The 12,542-nt window shown below is 36.9% G+C and overlaps 1 protein-coding gene across 2 annotated transcripts in view; it reads left to right on the top strand.

The window, feature by feature from the left end:
- Nucleotides 1–12,542, top strand: part of PDHX (pyruvate dehydrogenase complex component X) — an 80,134-nt gene that overhangs the window by 8,833 nt on the left and 58,759 nt on the right. For both annotated transcript variants that reach the window (XR_003434479.1, XM_027115031.1), the window contains exon 2: nt 6,929–7,009. Coding sequence is in view for 1 of the 2 variants with exons in the window: in XM_027115031.1 (XP_026970832.1) it covers nt 6,929–7,009 (81 nt within the window). In the remaining variant the exon portion in view is untranslated. The remainder of the gene's footprint in view (nt 1–6,928; nt 7,010–12,542) is intronic.

The raw sequence follows: 12,542 nt of genomic DNA, 5'->3' as shown, positions 1-12,542 counted from the left end.
CATCTATGAAGGGTGGCTGTATGAGGAGTGATTCTGTTCTTTTTATTTTTAAAATATGAAAAATTTTAAGATTCTTGATGTGGTAATTCATAAAACGCAAAAAGTTTCATAATGAAGTACTTAATGTCAGGAAAAATGTGAAGGTCTCGTAGGTGAGAGAATCATAAAATAAACATTAATTGTATCATGGCAACTAGAATCAAGGTATAAAAATATTGAAGAGAGACTTTGTTTTGAGAGAACTGAGTTGATATTTGTCATAAATTGGAATCTGGACATAGAATCATAGAAGTTCATTTATTTTGCTTCTTTGTAGTGGAACTCTATTTGATGTATAAATTTACTGTGTGTATGATTTTGAAATATTGCATCTCGTAACGCCAGGCTTGAACTTTTTGATAGAGAGGGATTGTTAGGCTGCTTGATTGGACACGTGAAGAATGCTCACATGGATTTGATATGTCTGGTTCTGTTTGAATTTCTGGATGAATAGGCTATAAATAACCAATGATTAATTAGGTGATAATCCATATTGGTAAGGATAATCAGTTAACGATGAGCAGCAGTACAGTGTAGGAGAGGACAGCCTTGAGAGCTAGGCAGAATTCAAATCCCTGAATCAGTGGATTGTAGTTTTCTCATTGATGAAATGGGTGTGTTGACTTAGAATTTGGTTCAGGCTCTATCATTGTTGGGGTATTGAGAGTGATGATTCTACATTTCTACCCTTGTAGATTGGTACCAATTGAGAAGGCAAAAACCAGACAGATGGAGATCAGAGTAACAGTTTTAATGTTGATGGTTTTGTTGTATTGGAAAATGTGACTTAAATCTGTGGCCTTCTACAGTTGGACTCCTCAGCACAACCCCTGTTTAGACTTTGGGCTTTTGTTTGAGAGAGACAGTTTGTGTATACAAAGCAAACACACATCCTGAATTGCTTCCCAGCACCCACTGGGCCCTGATGGCAGGAATAGAGAGAGGTGGGCTTACTATCTGCCTTTGAAAGGCAGGTCCATTTAGGCCTAGTGCATAGAAGAACTGAAAGGAAAATACAGGTTCCCTATAGGCAGACAGGTCTTAAAATGAGGAAAAGGCTGAGGCAGTTGTATTTGCCTGGATCCTTTTCCCAGTCCTTTAGAGGGGAGTGAATGAACAGTGACGGGAGGATAAAAGCTTCCTTCCAAATGCTTCAGAAATGGTACTTCTTTACCATGAAGCCATAGGAACTCTCCATTTGAAATTACAGTAACATTAGTTTAGTTCCCCAAAGGAAATATTTAACTACATTTAACATTAGCATTCAATTCCCTTATTATTATTTTTTTTAAGAAGATGTTGGGGGTAGGGGTTTATTAATTAATTTATTTTTTTATTTTTGCTGTATTGGGTCTTCGTTTCTGTGTGAGGGCTTTCTCTAGTTGTGGCAAGCAGGGGCCACTCTTCATCGTGGTGCGTGGGCCTCTCACTATCGCGGCCTCTCTTGTTGCGGAGCACAGGCTCCAGACGCGCAGGCTCAGTAGTTGTGGCTCACGGGCCTAGTTGCTCCACGGCATGTGGAATCCTCCCAGACCAGGGCTTGAACCCGTGTCCCCTGCATTAGCAGGCAGACTCTCAACCACTGCGCCACCAGGGAAGCCCCCCTTATTTTTTTTTAGCACATCTTTATTGGAGTATAATTGCTTTACAGTTGTGTTAGTTTCTGCTATATAACAAAGTGAATCAGCTGTATGTATACATATATCCCCATATCTCCTCCCTCTTGAGCCTCCCTCCCACTCTCCCTATCCCACCCTTCTAGGTGGTCACAAAGCACCGAGCTGATCTCCCTGTGTTATGGGGCTGTTTCCTACAAGCTATCTATTTTATATATATGTCAATGCTGCTGTCTCACTTCCTCCCAGCTTACCCTGCCCCCCACCCCCATGTCCTCAAGTCCATTCTCTACGTCTGCGTCTTTATTCCTGTCCTGCCCCTAGGTTCATCAGAACCTTTTTTTTTTTAGATTCCATATACATGTTAGCATACGGTTTTTGTTTTTCTCTTTCTGACTTACTTCACTCTGTATGACAGTCTCTAGGTCCATCCACCTCACTACAAATAACTCAATTTTGTTTCTTTTTATGGCTGAGTAGTATCCCATTGTATATATGTGCCACATCTTCTTTATCCATTCATCTGTCGATGGACACTTAGGTTGCTTCCATGTCCTGGCTATTTGTAAATAGTGCTGCATTGAACATTGTGGTACATGTCTCTTTTTGAACTATGGTTTTCTCAGGATATATGCCCAGTAGTGGGATTGCTGGGTCATATGGCAGTTCTATTTTTAGTTTTTTAAGAAACCTCCATACTGTTCTCCATAGTGGCTGCATCAATTTACATTCCCACCAACAGTGCAAGAGGGTTCCCTTTTCTCCATACCCCCTCCAATATTTATTGTTTGTAGATATTTTGATGATGGCCATTCTGACCAGTGTGAGGTGATACCTCACCGGGTTTTGATTTGCATTTCTCTAATGATTAGTGATGTTCAGCATCCTTTCATGTGTTTGTTGGCAATCTGTATATCTTCTTTGGAGAAATGTCTATTTAAGTCTTCTGCCCATTTTTTGATTGGGTTGTTTGTTTTTTTGATATCAATTCCCTTATTTTTAACCCTAAAACATCAATGGGGGGAAAAAGCCCTATTCTACCCTTTTCCACATTTGAATTATGTCAGATGTGGTGTATTTTGCTTTTTTGGGTCAGAGAGTTGAATAATCTGAGGAGAGAATAGGTTTTGTGGAAGATTTCAGGCAATGTAATTTGTTACTATGGCTACTGCTAAATAAGAACTGGAGCACTCTGAACTATTTTATTAGTATAAACTTTATGTAAATTGTAATCTAACAGCTGTGCGCTCTTTAAGTATGGTCCTGGACAGTGGAATTATCGGGAAGCACATCTGGCCAAATATATAGCATGTCTCCTTTTTTGATATCTAAGGAAAAAGTGGCTATGCTTTATTGAGAGGTCACCCTGGTTTGAGTCTATCTTTTTGGATCCCTAGCTGAACTGTGGTATGAAACACAATCTGAGATTAATTTAACTACTTAAGTTCACTTACCGTATCATTCTTAACAAAGCAAACCTCTGCTTTTCACACTTAGCAAGAACCTTTGATTTCTGAATAGTGTAATATTAGATTAAAGTAAAAACACAACCAGTTTCTAAAGTTTAATCTTGATTATTCTGTTGTAAGTCTAATAATTCTTCTGTTGTAGGTTATCAGAACTCTAGTTTTTTTGGTTTTTTTTTTTTTTTTTAACATCTTTATTGGAGTATAATTGCTTTACAATGGTATGTTAGTTTCAGCTTCACAACAAAATGAATCAGTTATATATATACATATATTCCCATATCTCTTCCCGCTTGCGTCTCCCTCCCTCACACCCTCCCTATCCCACCTCTCCAGGCGGTCACAAAGCACCGAGCTGATCTCCCTGTGCTATGCGGCTGCTTCCCACTAGCTATCTACCTTACGTTTGGTAGTGTATATATGTCCATGCCTCTTTATCGCTTTGTCACCATTTACACTTCCCCCTCCCCATAGCCTCAAGTCCATTCTCTAGTAAGTCTGTGTCTTTATTCCTGTTTCACCCCTAGGTTTTTCATGACATTTTTTTTTTTAATTCCATATATATGTGTTAGCATACGGTATTTGTCTCTCTCTTTCTGACTTACTTCACTCTGTATGACAGACTCTAGGTCTATCCACCTCATTACAAATAGCTCAATTTCGTCTCTTTTTATGGCTGAGTAATATTCCATTGTATATATGTGCCACATCTTCTTTATCCATTCATCCGATGATGGACACTTAGGTTGTTTCCATCTCTGGGCTATTGTAAATAGAGCTGCAATGAACATTTTGGTACATGACTCTTTTTGAATTATGGTTTTCTCAGGGTATATGCCCAGTAGTGGGATTGCTGGGTCATATGGTAGTTCTATTTGTAGCTTTTTAAGGAACCTCCATACTGTTCTCCACAGTGGCTGTATCAATTTACATTCCCACCAACAGTGTAAGAGGGTTCCCTTTTCTCCACACCCTCTCCAGCATTTATTGTTTCTAGATTTTTTGATGATAGCCATTCTGACTGGTGTGAGATGATATCTCATTGTAGTTTTGATTTGCATTTCTCTCATGATTAGTGATGTTGAGCATTCTCTTATGTGTTTGTTGGCAGTCTGTATATCTTCTTTGGAGAAATGTCTATTTAGGTCTTCTGCCCATTTTTGGATTGGGTTGTTTGTTTTTTTGTTATTAAGCTGCATGAGCTGCTTATAAATTTTGGAGATCAATCCTTTGTCAGTTGCTTCATTTGCAAATATTTTCTCCCATTCTGAGGGTTGTCTTTTGGTCTTCTTTATGGTTTCCTTTGCTGCGCAAAAGCTTTTAAGTTTCATTAGGTCCCATTTGTTTACTCTTGTTTTTATTTCCATTACTCTAGGAGGTGGGTCAGAAAGAATCTTGCTGTGATTTATGTCATAGAGTGTTCTGCCTATGTTTTCCTCTAAGAGTTTGATAGTTTCTGGCCTTACATTTAGGTCTTTAATCCATTTTGAGCTTATTTTTGTGTATGGTGTTAGGGAGTGATCTAACTTCATACTTTTACATGTAGCTGTCCAGTTTTCCCAGCACCACTTATTGAATAGGCTGTCCTTTCTCCACGGTACATTTCTGCCTCCTTTGTCAAAGATAAGGTGACCATATGTGCGTGGGTTTATCTCTGGGCTTTCTATCCTGTTCCATTGATCTATCTTTCTGTTTTTGTGCCAGTACCATACCGTTTTGATAACTGTAGCTTTGTAGTATAGTCTGAAGTCTGGGAGCCTGGTTCCTCCAGTTCCTTCTTTCGTTCTCAAGATTGCTTTGGCTATTCGGGGTCTTTTGTGTTTCCATACAAATTGCAAAATTTTTTGTTCTAGTTCTGTGAAAAATGCCAGTGGTAGTTTGATAGGGATTGCATTGAATCTATAGATTGCTTTCGGTAGTAGAGTCATTTTCACAATGTTGATTCTTCCAATCCAAGAACATGGTATATCTCTCCATCTATTTGTATCATTTTTAATTTCTTTCATCAGTGTCTTATAATTTTCTGCATACAGATCTTTTGTCTCCTTAGGTAGGTTTATTCCTAGATATTTTATTCTTTTTGTTGCAATGGTAAATGGGAGTGTTTTCTTGATTTCACTTTCAGATTTTTCATCATTAGTATATAGGAATGCCAGAGATTTCTGTGCATTAATTTTGTATCCTGCCACTTTACCAAATTCATTGATTAGCTCTAATAGTTTTCTGGTAGCATCTTTAGGGTTCTCTATGTATAGGATCATGTCATCTGCAAACAGTGACAGCTTTACTTCTTCTTTTCCGATTTGGATTCCTTTTATTTCCTTTTCTTCTCTGATTGCTGTGGCTAAAACTTCCAAAACTATGTTGAATAAGAGTGGTGAGAGTGGGCAACCTTGTCTTGTTCCTGATCTTAGTGGAAATGCTTTCAGTTTTTCGCCATTGAGGATGATGTTTGCTGTGGGCTTGTCATATATGGCCTTTATTATGTTGAGGAAAGTTCCCTCTATGCCTACTTTCTGCAGGGTTTTTATCATAAATGGGTGTTGAATTTTGTCAAAAGCTTTCTCTGCATCTATTGAGATGATCATATGGTTTTTCTCCTTCAGTTTGTTAATATGGTGTATCACATTGATAGATTTGCGTATATTGAAGAATCCTTGCATTCCTGGAATAAACCCCACTTGATCATGGTGCATGATCCTTTTAATGTGCTGTTGGATTCTATTTGCTAGTATTTTGTTAAGGATTTTTGCATCTATGTTCATCAGTGATATTGGCCTGTAGTTTTCTTTCTTTGTGACATCCTTGTCTGGTTTTGGTATCAAGGTGATGGTGGCCTCGTAGAAGGAGTTTGGGAGTGTTCCTCCCTCTGCTATATTTTGGAAGAGTTTGAGAAGGATAGGTGTTAGCTCTTCTCTAAATGTTTGATAGAATTCGCCTGTGAAGCCATCTGGTCCTGGGCTTTTCTTTGTTGGAAGATTTTTAATCACAGTTTCAATTTCAGTGCTTGTGATTGGTCTGTTCATATTTTCTATTTCTTCCTGATTCAGTCTTGGCAGGTTGTGCATTTCTAAGAATTTGTCCATTTCTTCCAGATTGTCCATTTTATTGGCATAGAGTTGCTTGTAGTAATCTCTCATGATCTCTTTTATTTCTGCAGTGTCAGTTGTTACCTCTCCTTTTTCATTTCTAATTCTATTGATTTGAGTCTTCTCCCTTTTTTTCTTGATGAGTCTGGCTAGTGGTTTATCTATTTTGTTTATCTTCTCAAAGAACCAGCTTTTAGTTTTATTGATCTTTGCTATTGTTTCCTTCATTTCTTTTTCATTTATTTCTGATCTGATTTTTATGATTTCTTTCCTTCTGCTAGCTTTCGGGTTTATTTGTTCTTCTTTCTCTAATTGCTTGAGGTGCAAGGTTAGGTTGTTTATTCGAGATGTTTCCTGCTTCTTAAGGTGTTTTGGGTTTTTTTGTCTTTTCCTTTGGTCATTCTACTTGTAAATTTTTTTTTCAGCAACAAAAGGGGAAGGAGAAGAAGATGAAACATAAATCAGCTTTTCTTTTTTTTAATCTTGTAAGCACCTGGCTTGAAAATATGCATAGAGGGCTTGGGGAACTATGAAAAAGGAGTTGAAAATATTCCAGAAAAGATTACTGAACACTTAGTTTGACCAGTTGGGTGTCTTTCAGACTGTGGAATATTTTTTTTCTCAAATTGAATTAGATATTAATTTACTTGAACTTGTTGTTGCTGCCTCATGAGGTGCATTATTTTTTGTGTTTAATCTTTCCTTTTTTCAATTTCAGCTGATCCTATTACGATACTAATGCCATCACTGTCTCCTACAATGGAAGAAGGGAACATTGTGAAATGGCTGAAAAAGGAAGGTGAGCAATGCATTTCTAATACCTGTGTTATTTGATCATTCTGGTGTTTTCCTAATCAGGTGGTTTACACAATACATGATATACATGAAATGATTGGTTCCTTTGCTTATTAATCTTAATTGTTTAAATAAAAATTTCTCATGGTAATGTAGCAAAGGTTTTCTGGGTTCAGCCTGTATCTCTTCACAAGCAGAGAATGGTAAACTATTTTAATGCTTTTTTCCAAGTTTTAGTTCTTATTCTTAGCTTTTAGTTTCAACATCATAAATTTGTCAATCCCCTAAAGTTAATTTGTGACTTTATAATGATTCTTTGTGTCTGCTTCCTGTAGCTAGGCAAGCTGATTATAAATTTCATTGGAAAGAATAGATAAGTAAGAATAATAAGAAAAACTCTCATTAAAGAAGAGCAGCAGAGGAGAGCTGTAGACCTACTAGATATTGAAACATGTTATTAAGCCTTTATAATAAAAACTGTGGTATTGGTGCTTAAAAAGACAGACTAACAGAACTGAATGGAAAATGAGGAAATAGACATGAATATTTAGTGTTTAAATAATGAAGGAAGACGATATTAGATTTAGTCTTTGTACTATCCCAATGATAAATTACAAGTGAATCAGTCACTTAATATACAAAAATGAAACCAGACAAGTACTAGGAAAAAGGCTGGTGAATTCCTCTGAACCTGGAAGTGGATAAACACCCTAACTACAACTCAAAATCCAGATGCAATAAGGGAAATATAGATAAATTTTATGGTAAAAATAATAACTTTATTATAGCTGAAAACATAATAAATAAAGTAAAAAAGATGACAAATTGGAGAAGGGTATTTGCAGTTTTTAATCACAAAGGGTTAGTATTTCTAAAAAATAGAGAATAAGAAAACTATCAACTCAGCAAGAAAATGGGCAAGATATAAGAACAGATGGTTTGCAGAAAAAGAACTGCAAATTGCCTCTAACATATGAAAAGCTATTTAATATTTGTACTAATAAATATGCAGAGTAATACTACACTGATACATCATTTCTTACCAATCATATTGACAGAAATTAAAAAGTTTGACAAGTTATTCTGTTGATGAGACTGTGGAGGGAATGGGGGGAAGCAGGCACTCTCAAACATTGCTGTAGGAAATGCAAAATGGTATAAGACCTAGGGGAGAGAACTTGTCAATACCTAGAAAACTTACATTTATATTTACCCTTTCGCCAGGCAGTTCTATTTCTAAGGATCCTATCTAAAGGCAAAAATAAGAAAAGATGCACATATGATGCTATTTATCGCAGCAGTGTTTGTAATAGCAAAAGTTAGAAACGATCCGTCTGTTGGTCAGTACACAATTTGATGAATAACATATACTATATCCACAACTATAGAAAGGAATGAAGAGTGTCTCTTTATACTATTGTAGAGTGACTTTCAGGGGAAGAAAGCAGGGTGGTGACTAATAGATATAGTGTGTATCATTCATTGAAGAAAGGGATGGGAATACTAATATTTGGAAATTTTTTTTAAAAAAGGATAAAACAAAAACTTAACAAAAAAATGGTTATTTGGAGTGTGATGGAGGCAACAGTGTGGTGGGTGGAGAGAGGAGCAGAAGCTAGACTTCTCTGAATACATCTTGTTTTGTCTCCTTAACTTGGAACCATATACATATTTTGCATAATTTTAACACAGAATTTAATTTTAAAAGATCCCTAAAAATGGAAACCAATTGAAACAGAAGAACCTAATTATATATTGAGTTGCTGATATAACAACCATGCAGGGAGGGGCTATTTCAGATGTCAACAAACTTGACTATCTATCGCTACTAGATTGTAATTAAAGGACAATGACATCTCTAAAAATATCTTAAACTGTTTAGAGTAATAGTATTATAGTGGTTATGTTGGTATTGTTATTCTAAGGTTTTTTAAAATTATGGGCTAAAGCAAATGAGTGGTTAAGATGATATTATTGGGAATCCAGCCTTTGAGTGTGGTTTAAAGGAAAAACAGATGAAAGATAGCTAAGGTTAAGGAAAGATCCTGTGATGGTAAATTTTGTAGCTCTTTTTCATGGCAGGGCCTGGAAAAATGACAAACCCACTAGCAATGAGCACCCCTAACAATGAGACTTTAGTATCTAATGTCATTTCCTACTAAAGTAAACCAAAGCTCCTTGGAAAATAGCTACTTCCAGGTCTGGGGCAGGAAATGTACAAGATGAGCTTGGAACATCTTGTCAATTTAGAAAGGAAAACAGTTATCAAAAACTCCTGAGGGCGTCTTAAAGGACTCAGGAGCCAAAAATGGGACAATTTGAGGATCAGTAAGAATAATATCTACAGTGTATTGAAACACATTAAATATATTTAAATTTGAAGCTCACAGTAGTACTAAAGAAAAATACTAATAGTTGGTCTGCTTTGGGGGATGCTAGTAAATTAACTTATTTTGAAAACTGGTAATAAGTGGAAAGACTCAAGTATTTTTCCCTGCCTTTCCTATATGAACTGTAGCTTAGAGTAACCAAGTAGTTGGTGATGATAAGTTTCTAATTATTGGCATATCCCAACTCTTAAAAGATGGAGGAATGATAGAATGTCACTGTATCACAATTTTGCAGTCTCTAATGAATTAAGGGATATAGCCAGTGACCATCAATGGTTGCTAATATCACAGAAAGAGAGAAAACCAGATAGTACCACCAGCTATAAGGTTGTCTTGCCAGAAAATGAGCTGAATTGATCAAGCCTGTAGTTCTTGCTACCAATTTCCAGGAAATATAGGGGAAAGAGGCATGTATCTAATGACACCGTGAGGAATATATCAGCATAACCCAGACTGTGGGGATTTCTACAGGCCAATTTCGTCAACAAATAAATGTCAAGGGATGGGAAGATGGGGAAAGGAAGGAGGTAGGGGAACCTATAGCTTCAAGGAGATTTAAGAGACCGGTTCCAATGTAGGGAACTTATTTTGTTGATGATTCAAGCAAATAAAACATTTGGGGAATTTGAAAATTATATGTTTAATTAGATTAAGAAATTAATCATTTTAGAGGTTTAATGATACTATGCTAATAATTTTTAAAATCTTATTTATAAGAGATATGAGTTGAAATATTTATGTATGAAATGATAGTACATCTGGCCTTAACTTCACAATACCTCTGGTGGGAGGATAAGATTATAAGTATTCATGAGTCAGTTGACAGTGTAATAGTTGTAAAAGTTGGTTCATTAACTTTCCTTATAACTTTTTTATATGTTTGAACCTTTTGTACTAATATATATTTTCTAAAGTTGTCCAGTCAGTAGTCTTTGGGATATAACTTGGAGTGAGAAACTATTCTTTCCTCAGCTTTTTATAAGCTCCAAGTGAATTTGAATCTTGCTGTTACTAAGAAAATACTTGCTACAATACTACCTACAAAGCTGTATTAATCTATTGTTTATAGCAACCATTTTGCCAGATTTTTTTTAATTTATTTTTTTACTGAGGTAACATTGGTTTATAACATTGTCTGTTTCACGTGTACAACGTTACATTTCTACTTCTGTATATGCTACAGCATGCTCACCACCAAAAACTTAGTTTCCGTCTGTCACTACACAGTTGATCTTATTTGCCCATTTTGTCCTCCCCTCCTTCCCCTGGCCCTTCTGCTCTGGTAACCACTACTGTGTTCTCTGTAGCTACGTGTTTGTTCCTGTTTGGTTTGCTTTGTTCATTTCTTTTGTTTTGTTTTGTTTTTTATATTCTACATATCGTGAAATTCTACAGTATTTGTCTTTCTTTGACTTATTTCATCTAGCATAATACCCTCAAGGTCCATCCATGCTGTTGCAAATAGCGAGATTTTCATCTTTTTTATGACTGAGTAGTATTCCATTATATACATGCATATATCTCACATCTTTTTTTTTTTTTTTTTTTTTTTTTTTGGCAGTGCGCGGGCCTCTCACTGTTATGGCCTCTCCCTTTGCGGAGCACAGGCTCCGGACGCGCAGGCTCAGCAGCCATGGCTCACGGGCCTAGCCGTTCCGTGGCATGTGGGATCTTCCCGGACCAGGGCACGAAACCATGTCCCCTGCATCGGCAGGCAGACTCTCAACCACTGCGCCACCAGGGAAGCCCTATATCTCACATCTTTATCCATTTATCCATTGATGGGCACGTAGGTTGTTTCCATACCTTGGCTATTGTAAATAATTATTTTGCCAGATTTTAATACTTAGTATGGTGCTTAAAAAATAAGACTAAGCATATGAAGGCCAAAGAGATAAGGATGCTACAGCGCTCATGGTGCAGAAGGAGGACAGAGGAAAAATTACTGTGAAGGAAGCTGGAGAAGGAGACTTTTTATTTTTCTGACAGCTGCTTTCTTTTCCTTTTTCCTTCCTCTGGTCATTGCCATATGTGTCTGTAGAGTAACCAGGTACTGACTGTGGGATGGATTCTTTTAGCCATCTCCCTATGCTTTACTCATTCTGCAACATGTTAAACTTTTGGGGAGATGAATCTCCAGTCCCTTATTAGGGCTCATTGGACAGATACACAGAGAAATTGACCAGATGAGTTCCCCATAGCCATTATTATGCTTCAGCGTGAGAAATGGTCTGGGAGGATTTGACTGATTCCAGAGACTAGCCCTGGCAAGGACTTCTGGGGTCTCTATATGTGATTCAGTGGGCATGGGAGGTCATCCAGGCAAATGTTGGTATTGAGTGGTCCAGGCTAGCGCTCATAAAATTGTATAGATTAAAAGTTTTTGCACAGTAAAGGAAACCATAAACAAGATGAAAAGACAACCCTCAGAATGGGAGAAAATATTTGCAAACGAAGCAACTGACAAAGGATTAATCTCCAAAATACACAAGCAGCTCATACGGCTCAATATCAAAAAAACAAACAACCCAATCCCCAAATGGGCAGAAGACCTAAATAGACATCTCTCCAAAGAAGATACAGATTGCCAACAAACACATGAAAGGATGTTCAGCATCACTAATCATTAGAGAAATGCAAATCAAAACTACAGTGAGGTATCATCTCACACCAGTCAGAATGGCCATCATCAAGAAAATCTACAAACAATAAATGCTGGAGAGGTTGTGGAGAAAAGGGAACCCTCTTGCACTGTTGGTGGGAATGTAAATTGATACAGCCACTATGGAGAACAGTATGGAGGTTCCTTAAAAAACTTAAAACAGAACTACCATATGACCCAGTAACCCCACTGCTGGGCATATACCCTGAGAAAACTATAGTTCAAAAAGAGACATGTACCACAATGTTCATTGTAGCACTATTTACAATAGCTAGGACGTAGAAGCAACTTAAGTGTCCATTGGCAGATGAATGGATAAAGAAGTTGTGGCACATATATACAATGGAATATTACTCAGCCATAAAAAGAAACAAAATTGAGTTATTTGTAGTGAGGTGGATGACCTAGAGACTGTCATACAGAGTTGAAGTAAGTCAAAAAGAGAAAAACAAAAACCATATGCTAACACATATGTATGGAATCTA

This window comes from Aethalodelphis obliquidens, unplaced genomic scaffold (assembly GCF_003676395.1).
Source record: "Aethalodelphis obliquidens isolate GAN/ISIS:26980383/991018 unplaced genomic scaffold, ASM367639v1 scaffold14, whole genome shotgun sequence".
Lineage (NCBI taxonomy): Eukaryota > Metazoa > Chordata > Mammalia > Artiodactyla > Delphinidae > Aethalodelphis > Aethalodelphis obliquidens.
This window is presented reverse-complemented; position numbering and strand designations above follow the sequence as displayed.